The sequence below is a fragment of the Citrus sinensis genome, chromosome 5, assembly GCF_022201045.2.
Source record: "Citrus sinensis cultivar Valencia sweet orange chromosome 5, DVS_A1.0, whole genome shotgun sequence".
NCBI lineage: Eukaryota > Viridiplantae > Streptophyta > Magnoliopsida > Sapindales > Rutaceae > Citrus > Citrus sinensis.
Genome location: NC_068560.1, coordinates 31,092,021 through 31,119,692, shown reverse-complemented (window position 1 = coordinate 31,119,692; position 27,672 = coordinate 31,092,021). Strand labels below are relative to the sequence as shown.

Below are 27,672 nucleotides of genomic sequence, written 5' to 3'. Positions count from 1 at the left end.
CACCGACAAGACTAGCCTCACTAGTCACTACAGCACGAGGGGCAATCTTGAAAATAAACGAACGCTTAATGTCAATTTTTACATCATAAATCCTTCATCTTCTTCTTCCTTTCTTTTTACGTATGGTATTTTTTTCTCTTTCAATTCTCCCTAAAGCCATTGAAACAAAAGATTCAAACTGAGATCTCTGACATCATAAACCCTTAAATTCAAGAAGAATATTAATGCCGCGTCATCTGATCAGGTAGAAGCCATTTCAATTCTCAATTCATTTTATCAATGATAAGTTGCAGTGATTTTTGGTTACCTCGAGTGCTTAGTTATTTGATACTTATTGTATTATTTTTTATTTTTTATTTCATGATTCTGTCTTCAATCGCGTAATCGCGTTTGAAACGATGCGTTTTATCATTGTTTTGACTCTTTAATAACTAGGGTATTGTCTTCCATTTGATCAACTGAAGCTTCTTGCTGCATATTTGTTTATCTAATATTTAATATTTGGGAACATATATTTCAGTTGTAAAAGTTACTTTATATTTGCTGTGTTGTTTCTTTTAATAATAGTTTCATTCAATTTTTCTTCATTGTCCTTAAGTATGATCGATTGAAAGTATGTTGATTATTGACTGTATTTTATGTGTGATGAAAGTAGGTGATTAGAGTGATGAAAATAGGTGCAAATTTGTATCAAAATTATCGGATTATGAAGTCACAATAGCTCGATAAGTCTTAGCTGGAAGCATGAACATCGTCAAGGGTGTTGCTGACCTCATTCGGAGAACCTCCAGTGGTTCCAGTGGAGACTCCTCCTCTGGGGTACAACACGAGAAGTTCTCGCCTCCATCTCAAAAGATATGCTTTAGGTACTTGCATCTGGTTAAGAATATTCTGTATTCTTCTTTTGTTTGTGCTCCATTATTTTCATTAGGTGAGCGGGAGTTGATGAAGTAGAATTAGTAAAGCACTTTTAAAGTATTTATCACTTGCACTATTTTGATGGGCATAAAGAAATCGTCTTGGTAACTACCACCAAATTAATAGAACAAGGGTTAGCTCTGCAGCTGGTCCACAAGCAGGGTAATTAGGTCCATTACAGGCCATTACAGGGTAATTACATCGCTTATCTTGGATCGGATATTCCTGTCGGTTTATGAAAGTAACTTTTGAATTGTGTGCTAGATGCAGTCTAGTTTGTTGCCAAAAACAAAGAGAAAGATAACTTAGTGAAATGGCCTTTTTTTTTTACTAAAACAAAAAAGAAAAGAAAAGAAAAATACAATGGCTAGAGCGGAAGGTATTAAAAAAGTGACTTGTAGACTGCTTAGTGTGTAGAAGGACAATAATGTTTTGGTTTGAATTTGATAATGTGGTCAGTGATTTGAAAAGGTGTCTCACATTATATTATGGGAAGAAGACCAACATTGACTATATTTTAGTATAGGAAAGTGAATTGAAGGGGCATTCTTTCTTGTGCAATGATTAATGAGTTTTTCTTTGTTTCTTACCTAAAAGAAAAGTTTAATTGCACAGAAAATTTTTTGACTGAAACTTCTCCTTTATTTTATTTTCTTGTTCTATTGCCATGTTAAAGAACTTCTTAGTGCCGGTTGTGTTTAATTGTTTTGCTTGCAAACAAATGACATTGTCATTTGTTATCATTATAGATATAGGGTCGTTAATGATTGATTTTTGAGAACCTTGCTGATCTTCTTTTGCTAATAAGACATAAGTTCTGGTACACCAGGATTGGGTGCTGAGGGACCAAGTAATTTTAGTTAGGTTTTGTTCAGAAACCCCTTTCTTCCTGACAGCACATTATACAATCTTTTGTACTTTTGTTCCTTTACTTTGCAGTGGAGAAGGTGATGAGGCTGTTCTAAATACACTTTGGGAGAGATATGAGAGCACCACTGATAAGGTATGCCAGTAAATTTTATGGTTTATATTTTTTTTTCTACAGTTTATTTTAAAATTTTGTAGCTTATATGTCCTGTTTTCGTGGCTCCTCCAAAGAAATGATCAGATAAGGTAATCAATTAGGAAGAATAATGCATATTCACCATATTAAATAGTTAAAGATGGAACGAGAAACAAATACCCCTAGAGGTTTTTGTTTGAGAAAAATAAAATAATTGTATTCTAGATCCTTAACATTTCCAAATTCTTCATCACAGAGAAAGAGAGAGAGAGAGAGAGAGAGAGAGAGAGAGAGAGAGAGAGAGAGAGAGAGAGAGATATTTGTGCTCAACAACTAGTGGAAGGGGACTTATAAAATATGTTATAGTAGTTCAAAATATGGAACTAATGTTGTATTTATATACTCCTGTCTATCTTTTCTGGGTAATAAAGTAGAGGCTAGACACGTTCTTTCATATATGAAACCTTATCATGTGTTTTGCTGGAGTTCAGGGTTTTCTACTCAAACTCTAGGTTTTGTGGTTTCTCTTGTACTACATAATTGGACTGTCTTTGGGAGGTCACTTTTCCTTTTACTTTGTTATGGGGATGTATTCCATATATGGGGAGATTGCAATGATTTTGTTATTAATATTGGAGCTTATATATCGTGGTTTCGCTCTTATCTTTGAGGTCAAGTGCTAACTTTAAACGGTATTAGAGCCAAGTCAAGCAAATGATCTTGTTCCCAAATTCTCCCATTATATGAAAGTCAGTAATGTTTCATGATCCACATGCCATGCATGTAAGTTGTATTAGATCTTAAGGTGTTGTTCTGGGTACTTGCCTTTAAGCTTAAGCTTTTGGGTTGGGTGGTAACTTAACAAGTGACTGTAATGTAATATTATGCTCATTTTCTTGCTTATATATGTTTCTTGAATTTGTTTACCTCCTTCCTTTTTCCATGTTTAGAAACCACAAAAATTTTGAATATATCCTCTTTTTTTTTTATTTTATTTGCATGTATATGTTTCTTGAACTTCTATACCTCCTTCCTTTTTCTTTGTTTAGAAACCCTGTAAGTTTAAAATTTATCCTTTTTTCCTTTGGCTATAAAGTTGGTTTTTCTGGTTAAATATTGTGTGTAAAAGTGTTATTTTGTCTAAATATTATATGCTGTTTGCTTCCTAGTTAACATTGTCTATTCCATTCTAGGCCTGGGAATTTCCTTTTCTGATACTATTAATACTTAATTGCCTGCCGTGCTAGTTTATAACTTTATATGGCTTTTGCTTTTTTTGCTTTTGTAATGCATAATTGTTACGTTCTCACTAATATCAGGTATTTGTTTGTAATTAGGTGGAAAAGAGAAAGTTGTTTCATGTTTTTCTGAAGCAATTTCTTATAGTATTCAGAAATTGGGAACCAGTCAATGGCGGTCTGTTGCCGGAGCCTTCTTCAACGAGTATCCGATCTACAGAGTATTTGCCACATTTTGATGATATTGTTGTTGGCTGCTTTGCTGGTCACCCTGCTGAAATTATTATTTTGTTAATTGAAGAGGTTACACATTTAACTACCTATGTCACTGAGGGTATGTTGAATTTTTTTCTGTTGTGCAGCAGATTGTAGTCTACTCTGTTGATAAAATGCTTATCTTATTTGGTTGCTGTGCTAAGAACTCTTCTTTATTACTGAGAAGACAGTTGGCTATTTCTTCACCCTTACCCCAACAACCCAAATTTTAAACCAATTGCCGAATCTTGGTGTGAGTGAGATTCAATCTCAAGTCCTCCTTTACCTACTAAGAGTTCTTACTGGCTGAATTAACTATTCTCCTCTTTGATGTCAATGCCCATTTGGTAGTTGAAGTTACTGGTTTTTCGCTTATTTCCAGTAAGAAAATTGATAAAAATTTTGTGTGTTTTAGCTACTAAGAACCTGATAGATCAAAGGCCTGTTTGGCAGTTGAAGTTTTTTTTTGGCTCATTCGTGATAAATAATTGATGAAAAAGTTTTGTCCTTTTAGCTACTAAGAAACAGATGGGTCAGTTTCATGGTTTACAATATTTTTTCTTGTAATGAAAATATCCAACCAAAGAATACTAGACAGTTTACTTGAAACTGAAGCTACTCACTGCATCAACATCTTTTGTTGTTTCATGGGATGGAAAAGGAAATTTCTAATGCATTGAGTTGATATATTTATTATTAATATATTTGTTGTTTTAAAGTAGAATTTGCTTTTGTGAGTTACCTAGAATTAGGTTATTTCTAGACACTGGTATCCCACCCTGAACGTTGAATAGGGGACACCTTCCTGTGTAATTTTGGGAATTTAGTATTTAGTCGTTTCTTATGATCATGTGCCCCTTATTGACTAATGCTAGCTTTGTAATTTAAGTTCTGTATCATTGCATCTGCTTTTTTTTTTTTTTCATTTTTTATTCATTATTAATGCAGTAAACACCAACGTGGTGCGGTCAACAATGAGCTTATCAGAGTCTTCCACAGGCTTGAGCTCCTCTTCGGAAGCTTTTTCTGTCTTGGATGCTCTGACAATTGTTACTCGTTCAATGCACAATTGCAGAGTTTTTGGTTACTATGGTGGAATTCAGAAGCTTACAGCGTTAATGAAAGGTTAACCATTTTTTAAAATCTTTTTTCCCTGGAGACGTTAGTGCTTCTAAGTTGTATTAGTTTGCATCATTGGTGAAACATTTACTTTCACCTGTGACTAGATTTGGGGGCTTTCATTATTTTAATATCTGACATCCGAATATCTTGTTACATTGACGTTTGACAGGGGGCCTCAATTTTTCTCAGGTTTTAGTCAATTTTGAGATTTAAATGGAAAACTAGTTGATGATTATCATCTATTAAGTTTAAGAATTATTTTGACTTAGTGGCTCAATGATTTTAAAGTTTTGTTATTGATCTCTATATATGAATGATTTCTCCCTGATTTCTGATTTGACAATTTTGTAATTTCTGTTTCTTCCATATAGGAATTAGTAGGTTAGAAATCTGTGGATGCATAGTCCAGTTCTTCATTCTCCATTATTATTTTCTAATCTTTTTCCCTTTTTCTTTTATTTCAGGAGTAGGTATTTCAAGTTAGTGACCCAATGATTTTAAAGTTTTGCGATTGATCTCTATATATGAATGATTTTTCTCTGATTTTTGATTGTATAATTTCTGTTTCTTCCATATAGGTAGTAGTAGGTTAGAAATCTGTGGATGCATAGTCCAGTTCTGCATTCTCGATTATTATTTTCTAATCTTTTTCCATTTTTCTTTTATTTCAGGAGTAGTTATTCAACTCAAGACTATAGCTGGTGCAGTCTCTGTTGATGAAAGTTTTTCTAATTTTACAACAGAGAGGATTGGATTCTTGCAACAAATACTTGTATATGTGGTGTCAATAATGTGTAGCTTTATTGATTTAAGCCTAAAAGTAAATGAGAATTATCTGTTGTACAGTAGTACCACAGAATTTTCTGTTCAAATGGATGGTGCTTCTCAAACTGATTCATCTAGTAGTTTGAAGGCTCCCTTTTGCGAAACAAGGCTGAATTGGCATAAGAAAGCAGTTGTTTCAGTGATGGAAGCTGGTGGTGTTAATTGGTTAGTAGGTAAGGTAGGCAATTTGGTTTTATTTTCCAGGTTTTGACTAGTTAATACATGCAGAACGGGAAAAGCTGCATCACATCTGATTGGATTGCTCATTACCTTGGCACATCACCGGTTGCTTGATCATTCAATTCATCTTTGATTTATTTCAGTTCATTGAAAATTCTTTATGCAGTTAGTGTTGCATTGAACGTGACTAGTTTTTGCTGACAATTGATCTGGGGAATGCAAAGGGTAACTGAAGATATATATTCAATTATTAGCACTACATATATGATTCTCGGCTCAATTTGCATTTCCCATTGGACAATGACTTGAATTTTGGACCAGAAAGTGACTGTGACTAAAGTCCAACTTCAAATGTGCTTCTCCCTTGCTAAAATTTATGATGGCATTCAAGTACAGAGGATCTTGATTTTATTTTTCACCAGCAGACCTTAAAATGATTGCTGACATCTTTGTACACCATTTTCTTAATACTAAAATTGAACTAAAAAAGCATATTCAGGAAATGATGTATTTTGCATTTATCTGTTAACTGACTTTATTTATCATTATTAATGTGATATTAACATATCGATTCATTTATTTAAAAAAAAAATATCAACCCATTTAATGAAACATTTTTGTTATGCAGAGCTCTTGCGAGTCATCAGAAGGTTAGGTATGAAAGAACAGTGGACAGATACATCAGTTCAGTGCTTGACTTTGAGAACCCTTCGATTGGTGTTGTCTGATAATCCAAGGGGTCAAAATCATTTTAAAAGCATCGGTGGCCTTGAAGTTCTATTGGATGGACTTGGATTTCCATACACTAACGTGCTTCTTTTGAAAAATGAGGCTCATATTGATGCTAAAAGGTTTACACATGCTCATGTACACATGCACACACATGAAGAGAGAGAGAGAGAGAGAGAATGAACTCATGTTTCAGAACTTGCATCTTACAGTTCACATCATTGATATTCTCTAGACTGATTCCAAACATTGAAGGATTATTGATGAATATAACGAGATTAGTAACACGAATTTTTCTGGCTATCTAGTACAGTGGTTTGTATGAATGTGTGGCAACTGGTCTTGTGAATTCAATTGGATTTTTCTATACAATCGGCTAGATGTCTTGATTCCGTTTAACATGAAAACTCACTATGGATAATTTAATGCACAGCTTATGATTCTATAAATTGCTCATGGGAAGCTGTTGTGCATTGATTTCTTTAAGTTTTTGTTATTCATTCTTTCTCTATTTGAGAATCTGACATTCTAATGGTTGTGCTTATATATTTTCTTTTTATTTGAAGTCGCTGTTATGATTTTTTTCTTTTTATTTTTCTAATATAGTGGTTTAAATATTATGCAGAAGTGAGAATCCCTTGCTGCGAATATTGCAGCTCCATGTTCTATCTCTGGAAGTTCTTAGAGAGGCTGTGTATCCTTTGTTTGCATTCTTCTGAAGTTAAAAAACCTGCATACTTGTTAGAGTCACAAGCATTCATTTCATGAGTGAAACTTGTGAAACTGGCATAAGGAATTTGGATCTTTTAAGTTCCTGTTGAATTAGTGCACACTTGCATGCATTTGTTTTTTTCCTGAAGGTCAGCTGCCAATTAAGGAATTTGGTCTTTGATTTTGGAGGCCCTGGTAGTGCAAGGCAAGGGTTGGACTATGTCTATTTGGGTCATGTTTGGTATTGAGGTACTATGGCTTAAAAGCTACAGCTGCTCTGAAAAAATTGTAATTATGAAATACGAGTTAATGGTGTGTGGTAAATATGACTTTTAAATGATAATTTCGACAAAAATAGTGAATGTATTAGAGGTTTTTCATCAAATAAGTATGGGATAAAATCAACTTACCTTCCAAACTATATTAGCAAGTATTTGCCAAACACTTTGGTGCTGTAGCTTTTGCTGACCAACCATAATATCAAATAGGGCCTTGGCTTTGATCATCTCAAAGTATTAAGAAGCTTTCTTTTAATCAATCAGGTCTTAACCTTTGGCCTACGCTTCCCATTTATGTTCTCAATAATTTATTAACAATTGGTGATGTCCTTGACAAGTTTTTAGATTTGGGAATGTGAACAACTTGCAGTTTCTATGTGAAGATGGAAGAGTTCATAAATTTTCTAATAGTTTCTGTTCACCTGCTTTCATGCTTCAAGAGTACAAGCAGCAGAGAAAGAACTTGGATGTGCAAGATGATTTTCAGGTGTCTGTCTTTGACTTGAAAAATGTGAAAAGGCGCATAACAGAGCCTACAGTTCCTCTATCAGATAATGCTTCTTATTCTCAGCTTTGGAGTGATTATGTTGTCAAGTTAAGCAGAGTCCTTTGCACTTTCCTCCTTGCTCCAGAAGATTTTAAATCTGTTCAAGGCCAAGCAGCCACAAGTAGAGTTGCCATACCAGTTTCTTCATTATATGGTGAACTTTCTCTAAAATGGGTCATGAGGGTTCTTCTTACAGTGTTCCCATGCATCAAGGCTTGTTCAAATGATAATGAGTTGCCAAGCCACTTAAGGTAAAAGTTTTTGAGTTTTTTGTTGAGGAATATATGGAACTTTTGATTTGATTCATTCAAGCTGCATATTCTGTTTGCTCGTTTCTCTTGATTCCCTTTTCTCTCTGATTATTTTTTTCGGTTTTGTTTTCCCATAATTTTCTGCAGGGTCTTTGTTGCTACTCTGCAGCATTGTGTTCTTTATGCATTTAGGAAAGTTCTTGTTTCATCACCAGTGTCACTTAATGAATTACGGGAACAGGGCATGTGGGACCTTATCTTCTCCGAGAATTTTTTCTATTTTGAACCAACTTTAGAGGTATTTTCTGAAGAGTGTTGCTCATTGGATGAGGGGTATGCTCCCTCAAATAGCACTTACAGTCACATCAGATCTAATGGGGTTGAAGTTCTCCAGATGGATGTAATTTCATTTGTGGAATTTGCTGCAACTTCAATTGGGAATGTGCATAACTTGGTAGGTACTTCTTTCATTTTCTTGATATCCTTTATTAAACATTCATTCTGCAGATAATCCATCTTATGCTCATAGGACACGGACGTGGGATATTAGTCTGCAGAACAAACATATGGTGTTTTAACAAGTTGTTCTTGCAGTAAAAATATGAGAGTCAAAAGTGGGGTTGCAGACACGGTTCTATTTATTTATATATTAATTGATACTGGGTGTTTCCTATAAAAAAAAAAATTAAAAAATAACATTAAGGGATACAGGGTGAGGTGAAAAGCAAGTAAAAAATATTGATGTTAGTTTGTCCCAGAACAAAATGTTGTTTTGTTATTTGGGCTTTTCTAGAAGCCCGGACAATTGAAGTTATTTTATTGAGAATTTGTTCAAGGATGTTTGTCTTGTTATCTAACATCGTGTTGAATGAAATGTCTCAAGCCAAATATTTCTACAAATTTTATTTTCTAATAACTATTGCATCTTGACTCTGCACAAAAAATTGTGGATTGTATACTCTTATTTGGTTTATGCATTTTCAATTTCTAATTTGCACGATCCTCGGTCTATCGAAACCAGTTGCTACCTATACAACAAGTTTCCTCACTACTAAATGTTGTAGGGTTTGACAGTAGTTTGTATTTCTTAGTTTTGAACAATTGATCTTGGTACTTATGCTATAGATGTGGGGAGATTCTGCGTCAACAAAAAAAGGGGTATTCTTTTAGTTGTTTAAGAATAGATAACATAGCAAAGTTGAAAACCAAATTGGAGGAATATGTCACTGCTAAGTGCAAAGATTTGAGGTAGTACTGTTCTACATTATTTGTTTGCATAACATATCTTAAGGTTAGAAGTTTGTGGTTTAGGTTTGTCGGTCTTGTGTGTAAAAAGTTCGCTGTGAGTGCCGGATTATTAATCAAAGTCTCTGTTGTGTGTGTGTTTTTCCTCTGAACAAAGAAAGTTACTCTGTACATGCATTTCTTTGCTTTTATTAGAACAGTTTTCTTTTCTCGTAAATAAGGAAACCGTGCTCTCTCTTTCTGTTAACATCTCTTTCTCTGGCAGCCTGAATGTTCTGCTTTATTAGATGCTCTTGAACAATCTGCTTGTAATCCTGAGATTGCTATTCTTCTTGCAAAGAGTCTGCGTCGCATATTACAGCTTTCAGCTGAGAAAACTATTGCATCATTTAAAACACTGGATGCAGTTCCCCGAGTGCTTAAAGTTGCTTGCATTCAGGCCCAAGAATCTAAAAGGTTGGGGAGTTTAAGTCCTTCTATTCATGGTTATCAGAGATATGATTCACGTGGGACAGCCCAGGTTTGGCATCAATGCGTAGAAATGTGTATGGAGCTCTTTATGGAATTTTGCTCAATAGCAGATGATGCAAGAAGTTTGGTTTTGCGTAATTCCACGTGTATTGACTGCTTGTTTGATTTATTTTGGGAGGAAGGTTTCAGAAATAATGTGCAAACGTACATTCTTGACCTCATGAAGGTATTTCTTTATCACAAGTTTGTGTTTGCTATGTAGTCTTTTTATGATTAACACGCTTTTCTGAACACAAATCCTTTCTTTTTCCCTTTTTTTAGATTGTGCCATCGTCCGAGGAAGATCAAACAGCAAAGTTGCAATTGTGTTCAAAGTATTTAGAAACATTCACTCATATAAAGGAATGGGGGAAAAGTTTTGTTGAATTTTCTATTGATCTATTGGTTGGAATGAGAGAGATGATCTCCAGTGATCAATTGGTATAGTGTCCTATTTTCATTTAATTCTTTCTCTTAGTTGAGTCATATAAATTTTTTTTTGGGCATGTGTCTATTTGAAAGATGGCACTTTGGTGGTTTTGATATTATATCTAACTGAATGTTTATTCCTTCAGTATTATCAGGCTTTGTTTCGTGATGGAGAGTGCTTTTTGCATGTCCTCTCTTTGCTAAATGGTAATTTTGATGAGGCAAATGGAGAAAAACTGGTTTTAAATGTTCTTCAAACGCTTACCTGTCTGCTAGCAAGTAATGATGCCTCAAAGGTATACTCTTCTCTCTTTTTGTTTGCTTGTCATTATTGCTGGATCAATTGAATGTTTTATTTATCTGATAATCTTTTCAAGGATAATAACTGTTTAAGTTTAAATTAAGGATATCATTTTTATTCTTTTTCCTCATATTTAAAATTCCAAAGAAAATTTGAAACAAATTTACGGTGTTCAAAATTTTCTCTGTTTGAATGATTTTGCCATGCTTCAGCACTAGTCTTGAAATTGTTATGGGGTGAAAGGGTAATGAGGAAATTTGCGTAGATTTTTGGATTTGTTCGTTTGACTTTAAAAATTTCCTTTTTCATTGCAATTCTTGTTGGTAATTTTTGCTTAGGATTAAATGCAATTAGATGCTGCTTTATGTTACATTCCTCTGATTAGAAATATAATTTTCACCTTTTGTTATAAATTATGTCTACATCCACATTTTTGTACTGAGGTTGTTGATATGTCACCATACATGATGATCTCAAAGGGAAATTATTTTATCAACCAGTTTTACTGTGTTGAGTTGAGTTTGAAATGTAAATATCTGAAGTCCTATTCACAGGGCATCTTTGGCGTTTTCAATCATTTTTAGATCTTTCTTGTAATGAGCGTAGATGAAGGTCTTACAGTGCTGAAATCATGCTTAACTGTAATTAATTAGATGTTTTGCATCTCTTCTTATCATTGTTAATCTTATATGGCAAATTTCTCCCTTTTCCTTCTTACTTTAATGCATCATGTTAATAGCCTGGCATTGTACTTTTTGAGCTGCTAATTTCTTTCTGCAGGCCGCATTTAGAGCTCTTGTTGGCAAGGGTTATCAAACATTGCAAAATTTGCTGTTGGGTTTTTGCCAATGGCATCCAAGCGAAGGACTTTTAAATGCATTGCTTGATATGCTTGTTGATGGAAAGTTTGAAAGTAAAGGGAACCCTCTTATACAGGTGAGTTGTTTTGCTTGTTTCTTTAGCTTCAAGTTTTTTCTATATTAAAATGCGGAGCTAGTCTTTTCTTTATTATTTTCTTCATCAATGCTGAATGTTGGGAGGTCTTTGGCTCTGTGATTGAGTTCCTGGGTTGTGCTCTTTAATATAATTTCCTTGTCATTTTGATCCAGAATGAAGATGTGATCATACTGTATCTGACTGTTCTGCAGAAGGTTGGTATTTCATTTCCCTTGGATTATTTCTTCTATTTGATCCCAAATTATTCTCAAATTCTACAATTTGCCCTTATTTGTTTGTGAAATTGAGTCTTTTGTTTTTACGTAAGAGTGTAATATCATTACTTGCTGTTTTGTGATTGGGCAGAGCAGTGACTCATTGCGGCATTATGGGCTTAATGTGTTTCAGCTATTGGTTAGGGACTCCCTTTCTAATCAGGCTTCATGTGTCAGGGCTGGAATGCTTCATTTTCTTCTTGATTGGTTTTCACAAGAAGATAATGATAGTGTCATTTTGCAAATGGCCCAGTTGATTGAGGTCATAGGTGGGCATAGTGTATCTGGGAAGGATATCCGCAAAATATTCGCCCTCCTCCGAAGTGAGAAAGTGGGGAAACATCAGCAGTATTGCTCATTATTGTTGAGCAGTATTTCGTCAATGCTAAATGTGAAGGGACCAACTGCCTTTTTTGATCTCAATGGGAGCGACTCTGTAAGTCCATAAAGTTGCACAGATTTTACAGAATTCTTTTTCCATGAAGGCTGGAAATTTTTCATTAAATATGATCTAGGGCCAGTTTGGTAATGCTGTAGTTTTAAAATAATTGATGTTAGTTGTGCTATAGAAATAATTAGCTATGAAGAGAATCGTAAAACGTTTGATAGAATTTATTTTTAAAAGTGTTGTCAGTTTTAAGAGCAATTGTATATGTTTGGGAAATCTTATTGTTGACTGCCGTAAGAAAATAAATGATTGAATTGGATATAATGTTGAATAAAATTTATTTGAACATTTATAAACATGTATGTAAATTTTTTTTATTATGTACTTATAATAATTGATAACTAAATAAATATTTTATATTATTAATTTTATTTTTTATTTTGTTATCTCAATATGATTGCTAGTAATAATAATTTCTTTAAAGTTAATGGTCCTATTTCCTAATTAATAAGGATAATTTTAGAGTTTTATAATATATATGAGGATATATATATGGAATTGTATAAGTATAAAAGTGATTTTCAAAATCAGATTTTCAAAAGCTGCTCTTTCCTTACTTTTCAAAATCTATTGTAGGATGGGGTGATTTTGCCAAAAGAAATTTCTAGAAAAATTAACAAACACCAAATTTAGTTTTTAGTTTTCCAAAATCACTTTTGAGCCTCCCAAAAGCAACCCCAAACAGGCCCCTAGTCGGCTCAGCTTGCAAACTATGTTGTGTTGGTTCAACTTTTTGTTCTGCATTCTTTGCCGAAAAGCTTATACCCATAAATTTTCACACAACAGATTTGGTCGCATATAGGACAGCAAATGTTGAGAAAATGAAACTTTGCTCATTTTTTTAATTATTTGTGATTTTATTTTAATTAATTTTGTTTATTTTGTTTCTGAATAAAAAAAATTGTTTAATATTTCTTGATTCATTTAAATGCAAGTTCTGCTGGAAAAGGAAACTAATAAATTGATTTTTTGCTGGAATTCTTTATGTTAAATTTACATTTCCTCCTCTAGCATTTGCTGGAATGCCTGCTTCTGTTTTACTTTCCATTTGTGACTTGTAAATAATGCTCCTTTTTTTTCCCCCAAATAAAATTCTTTCAGGGGATTATAATCAAAACGCCTGTGCAGTGGCCTCACAATAAGGGTTTTTCATTTTCTTGTTGGCTGAGGGTGGAAAACTTTCCCAAAAGTAGAACAATGGGCCTTTTTAGTTTTGTTACTGAAAATGGAAGAGGATGCTCTGCAGTACTTGCACAGGACAAGCTTATCTATGTGGTAAAAGATTCTTTTATCCTTGGGAAATCATTCTAGAAAGAAACTAATTGATGTTTTAACTTCTATGACGATTTTCCTTTTTTTTTATTTTTTTATTTTAAAACTTTATGCCATAAAGGTTATACATTTTTGGTGATATGTTTTTCATGTCTTTCACAGGCGGTCAATCTGAAGCGACAGTGCGTTCAACTGCCTGTTAATCTAATCAGAAAGAAATGGCATTTTCTATGTATTACTCATAGCATTGGAAGAGCGTTCTCCGGGGGTAGCCTATTGAGGTGTTATGTCGATGGTGATCTTGTATCATCTGAAAGATGCAGGTGCCATGCTATTTCTGAGCATGTCTAATATGTGTGTTATGTTTTATGTTAGAAATGTTTTGTAAGATAAATATATCTATCTGCTCAACTTAGGTAGATCCCCCTGATTTTGATCATTGATGGTTCAGTTATGCAAAAGTGAGTGAAGTATTGACAAGCTGCTCAATTGGCACAAAGATTAAAATGCAACAAAATGAAGGAGATAATGTTCTTGAACGGATACAAGATTGCTTTCCTTTCCTCGGTCAGATTGGTCCTATTTATTTATTCAATGATGCTATTTCTTCTGAGCAAGTCAAGGGTGTTCATTCCCTAGGACCAAGCTACATGTATTCATTCCTTGATAATGAAGCTGCACCCAGTTATGATAACCAATTGCCTAGTGGTATCCTTGATGCTAAAGATGGTCTTGCATCAAAAATCATTTTTGGACTCAATGCTCAGGTTCTGTGTTTTTTGAAAAAAATGATATTCTAAAATTTGATCTTTCTTTTAGTCAAATTTAAGAAGTTTGTTTCCCTTTTCAGGCTAGTAGTGGCAAAAAGTTGTTTAATGTCTCACCGATGCTGGACCTTGCATCAGACAAGAATTCTTTTGAAGCAAATGTAATGATTGGAACACAGTTATGTTCACGACGCTTGCTTCAGCAAATAATCTACTGTGTTGGTGGTGTGTCTGTATTTTTCCCACTTATTGCACAGTCTGATAGGTATGAAAATGAAGAAAGTGGAGTCTTTGTACATGCATTGCATATGCCTATCCCGAAAGAGCGTTTGACGGCTGAGGTTATTGGGCTTATAGCATCTGTCTTAGATGAGAATCTATCCAATCAACAACAAATGCATCTTCTTTCTGGATTTTCTGTACTGGGGTTTTTACTTCAATCAGTTCCGCCACAACAACTTAATTTGGAATCACTTTCAGCATTGAAACACCTGTTTAATGTTATTGCAAACAGTGGTACGATATCATGAACTGGTCTCTCATTACTAATTGAAGTGGCAGATGTTCGTAGTCATGTATTATTTTTATTTTTTGGTTTCCTTTTCTTTCCATCTCAGTTCTTTTGGAAATATTATTGAAGTATTATTTCATTGCACATAATTTCTTTTTGTCTTCATCAGGCTTAGCAGAGCTGCTGGTGAAAGATGCTATATCAAGCATTTTTCTTAATCCTCTCATCTGGCTCTACACAGCTTACAAGGTGCAGCGAGAATTGTATATGTTTCTTATCCAGCAATTCGATAATGATCCAAGGTTGCATAGGAGTCTATGTAGGCTCCCACGTGTTATTGATATAATACGACAATTTTACTGGGATAATGCAAAATCTCGATCCGTTGTTGGAAGCAAGCCTCTCCTGCATCCTATTACCAAACAAGTTATTGGTGAGAGGCCATGTAGAGAAGAAATTCGTAAAATTCGCCTTCTTTTATTAAGTCTTGGTGAAATGAGCCTCAGGTATCGTTTTATTAAACATGAAACTTCTGTAACCTTTTTTTCTTTGGGGGGGTGGGGGGAAGGGGTATAAGTGTTTTAAATTGTGGGTTGTTCTTCTTGCAACTTTACAAGTTTATGCTATGCCTCGGGGGATATGCAGGCAGAAGATTTCAGCAGCAGATATAAGAGCTCTTATAGCTTTCTTTGAAACAAGTGAGGATATGCCATGCATTGAGGATGTCCTACATATGGTCATTCGTGCTTTATCGCAAAAACTGCTTCTTGCTTCCTTCCTTGAACAAGTCAATTTGATTGGTGGCTGTCATATTTTTGTCAATCTCCTTCAAAGGTTGCGTCCCTTGAGTTGGATCTATCATATGACTTTTCACTATAGCATGCTGCCTCCGGTTTATTTTATTTTGGACAGTTCTCTTTAACATCTAGAATGGCTTTACTTTTTGAATTTCGGACTAACAGACTATTTATTTATTTTTACAGGGATTATGAGCCTATCAGATTGCTTGGCTTACAGTTCCTTGGAAAACTTTTGGTTGGTTTACCATCTGAGAAGAAGGGACCAAGATTTTTCAGTCTTGCCGTTGGAAGATCCAAATCTCTTTCAGAAATACATAAGAAAATCGATTTAAGGATGCAGCCTGTTTTCTCAGCTATGTCCGATTGGTTGTTCAGATTTCCGCAGACAGATAATTTATGTGCTGCCTTGTTTGATGTTCTTCTTGGTGGTGCTAGCCCTAAACAGGTTACCAATGAAATATAAGTTTTATTTTTATCAATGAAATATAAGTTAAATTTTTCTCTTCCACTAAGTTATTTATTTATTTTCCAAATTTAGCTTTGTTTCTGCTCTATTGGATAACAATTTAATGTTGTCTTTGAAATGCTTTTATTCAAAATCGATGTGAACAGGTGTTGCAGAAAAATAACCAGGTTGATAAGCATAGAAACAAAGGAAACAACTCCCACTTTTTCCTTCCCCAAACTTTGGTTCTCATTTTCAGATTCTTGGCTGGCTGTGAGGAGGCATTTGCTAGGATGAAGATTATTAGTGATCTTCTTGATCTTCTTGATTCAAATCCTTCGAATATTGAAGCTCTCATGGTATGAATATTAAGTTTTTGATGCTACATTTATTTTTGACACACACACAAAAAATGCTACATTTATTTTTGACACATACACAAAAATAAATAAATAAATAAAATAACAATAATAATGATAATAATGCGGTTTATATATGTACATTATATTCATGTAAGTACCTTTGACTACACGTGTTATATATATGTGAGTGCGTGTGAGTGCGTGTGCGTGGATGTCTTTGTCTGTGAATATATATATCTTCCTAAGTACTATCTAATTAGTAAATTGTTGTAATAGGAATATGGGTGGAATGCCTGGTTAACTGCTGCTGTGAAGCTTGATGTTTTGAAAGGCTACAAACCGGAGTCACGGGATCAAGGTGACCATGAGATGAACGAGCAAACTTTTGTGAGGAGTCTATTTTGTGTTGTTCTTTGTCACTATATGCATTCTGTAAAAGGTGGCTGGCAACAGTTAGAGGAGACAGTTAATTTCCTACTAATGCACTCTGAGAAAGTATGTTGGATATCTCATTGTACGATGACTATCTTCGGTCATTTACTCGTCATTAATTTATTTAACAGTCTAAGGTATCTTGAATTTTTCCTTGTTCAGGAAGGCATCTCATACAGGTACTTTCTTCGTGATATGTACGAGGACTTGATACGAAGGCTCGTAGACTTGTCATCGGAGGAGAACATTTTTGTCTCACAACCATGTCGGGACAATACATTATATCTTCTACGACTTGTCGATGAGATGCTTGTCTCTGAAATTGATCATAAAATACCGGTATCCAACATCCCTTAGAAATTATGATTGGGTCATAGACTGTCTAATTTCATAACTACTTTTTGTTGTCTGTGTATTGGTGTTTGCCCCAAGAAAAGGTACCCCCCTAAAAAAAAACTTAAAAAAAAAGGATCATTGTACCCATCATAGAAAAGCATTGGTAGACTTTTGGCCGTCCTTTCAGAATTTCATTTTGAATTGGATGCGATAATATAAGACTTTATGGCACTTTATTTCACTCATGGTGCTCTAGTATCCTGCCTAATCTTCCTTAATAAGATTAAATCCTGAATATTGTAACAGGTCACTCTTACATGTCCGTTGGCCGCATATGTTCTCTATATCAAGTTTCTGTTTAATTACTATATTTCAATAGTTCATACTATTTTGTGCAAATTGCTAAAAGCCCTGAACAATTATTTGGAATTGCATTGCGAAGGATCTGGTCAGCAGATCTGTCAAGATGGAGCTTGAACAGCATTGGAAAGTGTAGATTTCTTTATTTTAATCAGTATTATGTTTGGTTTTGATCCATGTCGAGACATAATTTTTCTTGTAGATATATTTTAATATATTGCCGGTACTCCACATTTACATGCTTCAAACTTAGTTTATTTTGATGCTATAGATATATGAAAGTGTTATCATCTTGATATTGTGTCTCTAAGATGCATTTTCCATGTGTGATGTCATGATTTATCATTGTACTTTGAGTTGCAGGCTATGATGTTGGGGGGGGGGGGGGGGGGGGGGGGTAGACACTAGAGATTTTTATTTTTAACCTGGTTAATGTTTTCATCTGGTGTTGGGGTTGCTTCTCTTCATTATAGCATTATTTCTGGTTCTTGACTTTTGAGCACACAACCCAGCACTATGCTATTGTTTTGAAATATGATGAACTGTCTTTTATTCTTTTGGTTGTGTGCCTTCTTATTGGCCACTGAGCAGAAGTTCATTCTAGTAGTAATTTTTTGTTCTTGACTTTTGAGCATCTATCCAGGATTGTGGCTTTCCCAACCCCCCCCCCCCCCCCCCCCCCCCCCCCCCCCCCCCCCCCCCCCCCCCGAATATTATGAATTGGCTTGTAATTTCATGATTGCATGCTTTATTACCAGCCATTGAACAGAAATGTTAGTTTATTGTTTGTCTTTCTTGCTCATATTCTCTTAATAGTCACTAAAGAGAAGTGTTTATTCTTTGTGTTTCTTGCAGTTTCCAGCAGATAGCTCTGGTAGCTATCTGGGGTCTTTAGAATTAGAAAGTCACAAGGATTATTGCTGTGCATTATATGAGGTTTTGCAGGGAGATGTTGATGGCCAAATACCTAGGTACTGTCAACTAGATTCTCGTTTGTTATTTCTGAATTTTTTTTAATCTAAATTGATGTGAAACACAAACCTTCTTTTTTTTTTTTTAAGGAGGGAGGGGGGGGGGGGGGGGGGGACACTTCAGATCTGATTCGCTAAAATACTTTGGTTAATGTTTATGTGGATTATTTTACCAGCAGAGATCAGTGGGTTTGCAGGCAGATTCCAAGTGAAGGTGGCATAGTTGATGATAAGTGGTGGAATATCTATGATAATTTGTGGGTCATCATAAGTGCGATGAATGGAAAAGGACCCAGCAAGTTGTTGCCCAAATCATCATCATCAGGGGCTCCATCTTTTGGCCAAAGAGCTCGTGGCTTAGTGGAATCGCTGAACATTCCTGCAGCTGAAATGGCTGCAGTTGTTGTATCAGGAGGGATTGGTAGTGCTTTGGGTGGAAAACCAAACAAAAATGTTGACAAAGCTATGCTTTTGAGAGGAGAGAGGTGCCCGAGAATTGTGTTTCGACTTATAATCCTATATCTTTGTCAAGCTTCTCTAGAAAGAGCTTCACGGTGTGTCCAGCAGGTTATTCCACTTTTGCCTTCTCTTTTGCCAGCCGATGATGAGTATAGCAAGGGAAGACTGCAGCTCTTTATTTGGTAGTAATATATTTTGCATTCGAATGACTTCTGAACAAGTTTGGATATGTTGATTCCTCTTTGTTACAACATTTGCCTTAAGGATTTGACATTTCAGATGATATTTTTCCAGGGCTTTGCTTGCTGTAAGATCCCAGTATGGGACTTTAGATGATGGTACTCGTTTTCATGTTATTGCACACTTAATTCGAGAAACAGTCAATTGTGGGAAATCAATGCTTGCTAATAGCATCATAGGTCGGAATGACTCTGAGCCAAGCAGTAACTCAAAAGAAACGGGCTCCATTCATAATTTGATTCAGAAGGATCGAGTTCTTATGGCAGTATGCTTCTAATTATAAACTGTTACCTTGTATTTATTTATGTTATTATCATTTGATATTTCTTTTTTTGACCTTCATAACAGTCAGTAGTAGTTCCATAAATATTTTACTCCATTCAATGCCTCAGATGCCCTCTTTGTTGCAATAGTTCTATCACTGTTTTAGATTAGTACGATATGATATGGTAGTTGTTGAACCTTGTTTCGGCATCTTGTATGTGATATTTGTTAATTGATATTTCCATGCATAATTGTTTTTCCCCCTCTATACTTTATTATCTGTTTAAGCGTATAGTTTCAATTTTCAGGTTTCTGACGAGGCAAAATATATCAAGACAACTAAATTGGACAGATCCCGGCAGTTGGTTGATCTCCGTGCTAGGATGGATGAAAGTTACTTAGTAGAACGAAGTACCACAAAAGCTTTTGAAGATGAGATACAAAGTATCTTGAGCATAGTACTTGCTTCAGATGAGAACAGAAGAGCTACGTTCCAACTTACTCATGGGGAGCAGCAGCAGAATGTTGCGGTGGGTGTGCAAGTTCCAGTCTTATTAAGACATTCCATTTCTTTTCCCAGCACCTCATCACCTTTATTTCCTACAAACTTTTGTGAAAATTTTCATTCTTATGCTACAACAATCGTTTTACTTTGACAGGAAAAGTGGATACACATGTTTCGTGCTTTGATTGATGAGAGGGGTCCATGGTCTGCAGATCCTTTTCCAACTAGATCTGTGATTCATTGGAAACTTGACAAGACAGAAGATGCATGGCGGCGTAGACAAAAGTTACGAAAGAACTATCATTTTGATGAAAAGCTGTGTCATCCACCATCCACTGCTCCCAGTGATGAGGCCATTCTTCCTGCTAATGAGAACAAATCTAGTTTTGTGGGGCATATTCCTGAGCAAATGAAGCAGTTTCTTCTTAAAGGAATACGCCGAATAGCTGATGAAGGGACCTCAGAACCCAGTGAGAGTGACACTGAACCAACTGGACAGATGGCCTCCATCACAGAGGAGATTTCTGATAGTCAGTTGCTGGAGCATAGTAAAACAAGCAGTGATCCAACAGACGTTGTAGAGAGGAAAGATTCTTCTTCCTCTTCATCAGAGATGGAAACTAGCGAGGTACTTTTGACCTAATTGATACACGACTGCAATTTAAAAGTGTACTGCACTACTTATGCATGCCTGCTGTTTCAGGTTATTTTGTCTGTTCCATGCCTTCTAGTAACACCAAAGAGGAAATTGGCTGGACATTTGGCAGTTATGAAAGATGTTTTGCATTTTTTTGGTGAGTTTGTGGTCGAAGGTACTGGAGGGTCATCTGCTCTCAAAAACTTCTCTGTTACTAGCAGTTCTGATTTGAACAAGCCTCATCAAAGGCAGAAATTTCTTAAATGGCCAGAATATTTTGATTTAAATTCGGAGAAGGAGGTTCCTGAGACTGCAGAAGCTGAAAATTTGCATAAAAAACAATTGAAAAATGTTAAGCGTCACCGAAGATGGAATGTTGGCAAGGTAAAACACCCCCACCCTTTTTTTTTTCTTTTAAACTCTGTTTTACTTGGATTTTTACGCACATTCTGATTCATAAAACTGTTTTTGCTGACTATAGATAAGCACTGTCCACTGGACCCGGTATTTGCTTAGATACACTGCAATAGAGGTTTTCTTCTGTGATTCCGTTGGTCCAGTATTTTTGAACTTTACTTCGCAGAAGGTTGCAAAAGAGGTTGGAACCTTAATAGTTGCAATCAGAAATGAATTCTTGTTTCCAAAAGGAAGTAGCAGGGACAAGAGTGGAGCTATCTCATTTGTTGATAGACGGATAGCCCAAGAGATGGCAGAAACTGCCAGAGAAAGATGGAGGAGGAGGGATATAACAAACTTCGAATATTTGATGATTCTTAATACACTTGCTGGAAGATCTTATAATGATTTAACACAGTATCCTGTCTTTCCTTGGGTGTTGGCTGATTATTCGTCTGAGGTTCTTGATTTTAACAAGTCAACTACCTTTCGGGATCTTTCCAAGCCTGTTGGAGCCTTGGATCCTAAGCGATTTGAGGTTAAGTTTATTTTAACTTTGGTTTATTCAATATCATCATGATTGCAGATTTTGGTGATTAGTTCTTTGCAATATATCTTAGCATTCTCCTTCATACATGCAGGTATTTGAAGACAGATACCGCAACTTCTGTGATCCGGATATACCAAGGTAATCCTCTGCCTTGGTTTTGAGTCTATAGTGGCTGTTGTCAAGAATATTTTTAACTGGTTTGTCTCATGTCCAAAGATGCTTGTGTTTTTTTGGACAGCTTTTACTATGGGTCTCATTATTCAAGCATGGGGATTGTGCTTTATTACCTTCTTAGATTAGAGCCATTCACATCTCTTCACCGTAATCTGCAGGTACTCTTTTAATGGAACTGTAATTTTCTGTCTTTTATGAGGCAAAATATGTTGCATCTATGCTGCATCCTCTCTGCCTGACAATATATGATATATTTGGCATTCTGATTCTATCTAACGGTACTTGGCACATAAAATAGACATGAGCTTACCTACTTTTATCTATGTTAGTTTTATATAAAAATGAAATCTGACCCTTACTTGCCCGCTTATATGGCAGAATTTTTTTTGCAATGTAGTTTATTAATAGAAAAAATTTTTTTACCTCTTTCGTTGAGCAATCCAAGCAGTGTAATTCACTAGCTTCGCTTCCCGATTTTCTTTAAAGTTCAATTTTACAACCTGAGATTTTGCATAGAGCTCCCTGATACGTGTTTTTTGAGCTGTGATATGTGAAATATATTTGAAGGAATCAAGATTTGAAGCTTTATTCCTTATGAACATGACAGACAATTCATTGTTATTGATTTTTAGGCTTAGCTGTGAAAAGGATGGGCCATTTGAATTAATACAGATGTTACTTTGTGATGTATAACATCCTGAAGTCTTCATCACTTTGATTCTGATCTTTAAAATAAAAATACAATAACAACAACAAAGGAGAAGGATAAACTGGTCATTAATGTCAAATTTTTCTTTTCTAAACAAAGATATATTTTTGGCCAGCCTTTGTGACTTTGTTAATCTTTTTCTTTTCAAGATGATATCAAAATGAACTGGAAGTCCTTTTGGCTTTGATGTGTTTTCCTTATCTATTAATTTTTATTGCTTCCCATATCACTTTTCTGTTTTGCACTAAATTGTAGTTTAAAAGCTTCACTGAGCAACTATTGTTGGTCAGGGTGGTAAATTCGACCATGCAGACCGTCTTTTCCAAAGCATTGAGGGCACATATCGAAATTGCCTTTCTAATACAAGCGATGTGAAGGAGTTAATCCCTGAGTTTTTCTACCTGCCAGAGTTTCTTGTCAATTCAAACTCTTATCATCTTGGGGTGAAGCAAGATGGTGAACCTATTGGTGATGTTAGTCTCCCTCCTTGGGCCAAGGTATGTGAATTTCCTCGGCCTTCTGAATGCACTGACAAACAATTTCTAATTTTTTCTGTCCCATTTAGTTCATAAACTATTTAGGAGATAATTACTTTGGATAAGATGTCTTGGATTTGGACATTATTTGCAGAACCATGATTTTGGAATCACCTTTGTGGTGACTAGAACAATTTAGCTTTTGAACTTAATTGAGAGTGATTTTAAAATAGAAGCAATAGTTTAGGTGGTATAAAGTTTGATGACTAGCTAATTCGTTTCTACCCATGATTTTGTTCTGTCATTTGCTCTGCAAGTCCCTAGATGCTGGGGAAGTCTATGTTTCTTAATAGGTTATGCTTACTCTTAGTGATTCTGGGGGGGAAAAGGTTCTGAAAAACTGTTTTTACATTGTTTTTTTGCCCCAGCTTATTCCATACTGTTAAATTTATTTCTGTTTTCACACCTCCATTAGTTTTATGGCACTTCAATTTTATGGAAGAGTATGTATAGTTTTATGGCACTTCAATATTATGGAAGAGTATGTATTCGTATTCTGTGTCATGTAGTACGTAAAAGGGGGAAAAATATATGGTAATCCACAAATTCAAGAAACATACCCTTCTTAGCAAATTTCTTCAAAATTGAATTTGATTGTATGTATGCCTGGTGTATCTGCTTTGGTTTTACTGAGTGGTAAAGATATATGCACTCTGATCATAGAAAATGTATTGCTGAATGGGAAGCATGTTAGAAAGTGAGGCATACATTTTTTTGTTTCAAATGTTTATTGCATGGAGAACAATATTTATCTGAAATGATTTGATTGTAAGATAAAATTAATCTGCATCAAACAACCTGTGAAATAATTTATTGGTGACAATTGAAAAGCTTTTCTTATAACCAATTTAGAGGCATCTTAAGCCTGAAAATCTTTTCTGCTAGCAGTTTGGGAAAACATTGGGAGAATATCTTCTGGTGAGAGAGCAAGACTAGTCAGGGTGATTTTGCAGTATGGGACCTACTACCTATTCGATAACTTGTCAATTGGATATCTTGTCTTTAGTGTTTAATTGTATGTTTAAATTTGCCTTTCATATGGGTACCTAATAATTTGTGCAGGGCTTATCTGAAGTATTTATTAATCTTGTCAGTTGGACTCTTTCTTGTGTTTAGATGTTTACTTTTATGTTTAATTTTCCTTTCATCGAGTCCCCAATAATTTGTGCAGGACTCACCTGAAGTATTTATAAATAAAAATCGAGAAGCGCTTGAAAGTGAATATGTTAGCTCAAATCTCCACCACTGGATTGATCTGGTGTTTGGTTACAAGCAGCGTGGAAAACCGGCGGTGGAGGTATTCTTTGAGGATTTTTAATTTGAATAGATCGTCCTTTGGTTTCCACTAATTGTGTAGTTGATATTTTTTCAAACACACTGAGCTGTTGTGAACTGAAATTTGGATTGCAGGCAGCAAATATCTTTTATTATTTAACTTATGAAGGTGCTGTTGATTTGGACGCCATGGAAGATGAGTTGCAAAAGTCAGCTATAGAAGACCAAATTGCTAATTTTGGTCAGACGCCAAGCCAGATTTTCCGCAAGAAACATCCAAGAAGAGGGCCACCAATTCCCATTGCTCATCCTTTATATTTTGCTCCTGGTTCTATCAATTTGACTTCCATCATTTGTAGTACAAGACATCAACCATCAGGCATTGTTTATGTTGGTATGTTGGATTCGAGCATTGTTCTTGTGAACCAGGGGCTGACCTTGTCAGTTAAAATGTGGTTGACAACGCAATTGCAGTCTGGTGGGAATTTTACCTTCTCTGGTTCCCAGGTTGGTTTTTTAGTTTGCTCAGTGGGTTTATCATTTTGATTTCAAATTTGTGTTTATAATAAAAGTGTTTTTGATAAAATACAACTTATCTTACTTAATTCTGGCATTAAATAACCTTTTAATATTTATTTTTAATAAAGTATGCCGCGGTGTTCTTTGTTGATACTGCAAACTCTTGCAGGATCCTTTCTTTGGAGTTGGTGCTGATATTCTTTCTCCTCGTAATGTTGGGAGTCCTCTGGCTGAAAGTTTTGAACTTGGATCACAATGCTTTACAACAATGCAAACTCCTTCTGAGAATTTTTTGATCACATGTGGCAACTGGGAAAACAGCTTTCAGGTGATAGCTTTGAATGATGGAAGAGTGGTGCAAAGCATAAGACAGCACAGAGATGTGGTCAGCTGTGTTGCAGGTATTTTCTATTTGTAAATATGATAATTCTTTTTATAGTTTATTCTGAATGCCTTTAGGCCTATGATTGTAGGCTGGTATTTGATATTTGAGATGTAGTCATACATCTAAGAATGTTTAAGCCATCATAGCACAACGGTAAATGAAGTTAATATCTCTTGTTGTTCCTAATATAAGTGGAAGCTAGGAATTGAATGTTTGTGGATACCAATATTGACCATTGTATTGTCGTTCCTCTACCATTTGTCCAAGAGAGTTGTACTTAATAATCAAGTAGAACAACGCATAATGGTGAATGCGATGTAACTTATTGGAATTATTACAGGGATAAAATTGATTAACATCAAACTTTTCGGAGCCTTGTTATTCTTTGATCCCTTCTAGACTTTTGTTGGGAATTTCATGTTTCAAACGTATAATACATGATTTTTATGAACACGTCTCAGATAAGAATTGAAGTCAAAGCTGAATTTTTGAGTCTCATTAACAAGAATGCCCGAATGCTTGTGTATTCTATTACATCCTTAGTGAAAATGAAATGCTAGGAACATACAGGCCTCTTGTGAGAATGTGGCATCTTCATTATAATTCCTTTTTGTCATGTTCAGTGTTAATAAATACTCTTCGAGATAATCTCTTGTTTGTTCTTTTCGTACACCAAAAAGTATTACTTTCACTGCAGTGACCACCGATGGAAGTATACTTGCAACTGGAAGTTATGATACCACAGTCATGGTGTGGGAAGTCATCCGTGCCAGAGCCCCAGAAAAGCGGGTCCGAAACATGCAGATAGAAGTACCTCGTAAAGACTATGTCATTGTGGAAACTCCTTTCCATATTCTCTGTGGTCATGATGACATAATTACTTGCTTATATGTTAGTGTGGAGCTTGATATAGTTATAAGTGGGTCAAAAGATGGAACTTGTGTATTCCATACCCTGCGGGAGGGAAGATATGTAAGATCTTTATGCCATCCGTCTGGCAGTGCATTGTCTAAGCTTGCTGCCTCTCGTCATGGGCGGATTGTTTTATATGGAGATGATGATCTCAGTCTGCACCTATTTTCCATTAATGGAAAACATCTTGCTAGTTCAGAGTCCAATGGCCGCCTCAACTGTCTTGAACTCAGTGCATGTGGTCAGTTTTTGGTCTGTGGAGGTGACCAAGGTCAAATAGTTGTACGGTCTATGAATTCACTTGAGGTTGTAAGAAGGTATAGTGGAGTTGGAAAGATAATAACTTCTTTAGCAGTCACTCCAGAAGAGTGCTTCTTAGCTGGGACCAAAGATGGTTGCCTACTCGTTTATTCCATAGAAAACCGTAGAACTAGTCTTCCTCGAAATGTCAAGTCCAAAGCTTCCATAACAGGATAGATTGACAGTTCATGAGAGGAGCTATAAAGCTTTAATGGCTGGAGCTGATCAATGGTGCTAAATTCAGGTATTGTGATGCCGTTGTTAGTTTTGAGCTGTTTTGCTTTGCTTGATTTGGAAGTGGGAGTTAGTTCTGATTCAATGTGCAAGTTTTTTCACAAAGCTTTTCCATTAGGGTGCATGCGCAAAATAACAAAATGTTTATTCTCTATGTTAGAATACTGTATCCTGAAAATCACGAGTTCTCTTAAACGTAACATCAAATAATTGCTTGATTTGGCAATATTACTTTGAAGTCTCAAGGGCTGGGGTTTTGTATCTTAGCAACATGAGCTAGCAGTTGTATTTTAAACTGGATGTATGTGATGTATAACTTATGGCCTCATGTCCTGTGTAAGCAATTATGCTGTACGTATAACCCATAGCATTGCTGGACTATTGCTAATTTCTTTAAAGAAAGAAAAAAAAAAAAGATTATTACTGCTGAGTTACTTGAATTCAACTCATGACCCATAGATGCAATTATTCTGTATGCAGAACCCGTGGGACCTTTATGAATTAGGGCATTGTGACCTTGACTACTTCAAAACACGCACCATGTTTTTATACCTGTTTGATAATCTTCTGTTGAAGTTTTTCATTGAAGCACTTTCATTTTCTCCTCTCTGTTTCCCTCTCCGGCAGATGTTTCTCAAGATGCAAGTTTTATAGCCATTGCCGTTACAATTGCAGGTGTTTAGAACCATCAGGGCCCTGGAATTCTCATTAACGTCGAGGCCCTCGGAAATCTCTTTTGGGATCGATCATGTTCACATGTTTTGCCTATACCAGCAATTTCACAGATAGGAAACAGTACTTCATGTTTCAATATACACAGCTAGAGTAATTTGGAGCGGTGCAAGTTTTTCTTTTGTAACGGTTTTGAAGTGGACTAACTCCGCCTTCATCAAATTCTGATGTCGTCACTACAAAGTGGTGTGAGATATGAATCAGCTATCGACTGATACATGTACATTGTGCTTTTACTAGGTTAGAATAGAATTTGTTGTGCATTAACCATATCGCTCTTTTAGGTCTTGATTCGGAATCTACCAAATGTAACTGTTAACCAATTACTTTGTACAGATGGGCATTTATGCTCTTGAAAAGTAGTTAATGGCGGTTCTATTCTATTCCA

At 35.5% G+C, this 27,672-nt stretch overlaps 1 protein-coding gene across 7 annotated transcripts; it reads left to right on the top strand.

Annotated features, from left to right (window-relative positions):
* Positions 1 to 79: 79 nt before the first annotated feature.
* LOC102613351 (BEACH domain-containing protein B) lies at positions 80 to 27,672 on the top strand. Of its 7 annotated transcripts, none has more exons than XM_006472377.4 (41): positions 81 to 244; positions 656 to 866; positions 1,858 to 1,921; positions 3,259 to 3,493; positions 4,363 to 4,539; positions 5,208 to 5,534; positions 6,170 to 6,392; positions 6,896 to 6,964; positions 7,605 to 8,057; positions 8,205 to 8,511; positions 9,568 to 9,999; positions 10,095 to 10,253; positions 10,388 to 10,537; positions 11,323 to 11,478; positions 11,652 to 11,693; positions 11,845 to 12,189; positions 13,303 to 13,476; positions 13,636 to 13,796; positions 13,925 to 14,240; positions 14,324 to 14,756; positions 14,921 to 15,257; positions 15,397 to 15,585; positions 15,735 to 15,996; positions 16,164 to 16,355; positions 16,635 to 16,853; positions 16,953 to 17,129; positions 18,342 to 18,457; positions 18,655 to 19,098; positions 19,211 to 19,421; positions 19,729 to 19,950; positions 20,080 to 20,553; positions 20,629 to 20,946; positions 21,044 to 21,496; positions 21,600 to 21,646; positions 21,747 to 21,840; positions 22,682 to 22,888; positions 24,099 to 24,224; positions 24,338 to 24,709; positions 24,891 to 25,122; positions 25,804 to 26,562; positions 27,228 to 27,672. In XM_006472377.4, exons 2-40 carry the CDS (start codon positions 745 to 747, stop codon positions 26,493 to 26,495), a joined length of 9,729 nt encoding a protein of 3,242 aa, XP_006472440.2. In that variant the 5' UTR covers positions 81 to 244; positions 656 to 744; the 3' UTR covers positions 26,496 to 26,562; positions 27,228 to 27,672. The 7 variants fall into 7 exon arrangements, with proteins under 7 accessions (XP_006472443.2, XP_006472440.2, XP_006472439.2 ...); XM_006472376.4 differs by having other exon boundaries at positions 18,637 to 19,098; XM_006472374.4 differs by having other exon boundaries at positions 18,634 to 19,098.

Coding starts and splice junctions, on each gene's coding strand:
- LOC102613351 (XM_006472374.4), top strand. CDS start 745: ATGAACATCGTCAAGGGTGTTGCTGACCTCATTCGGAGAACCTCCAGT. Junction 4,540..5,207: donor GCTTACAGCGTTAATGAAAG/GTTAACCATTTT, acceptor CTTTTATTTCAG/GAGTAGTTATTCAACTCAAG. Junction 25,123..25,803: donor TGTGGTCAGCTGTGTTGCAG/GTATTTTCTATT, acceptor CTTTCACTGCAG/TGACCACCGATGGAAGTATA.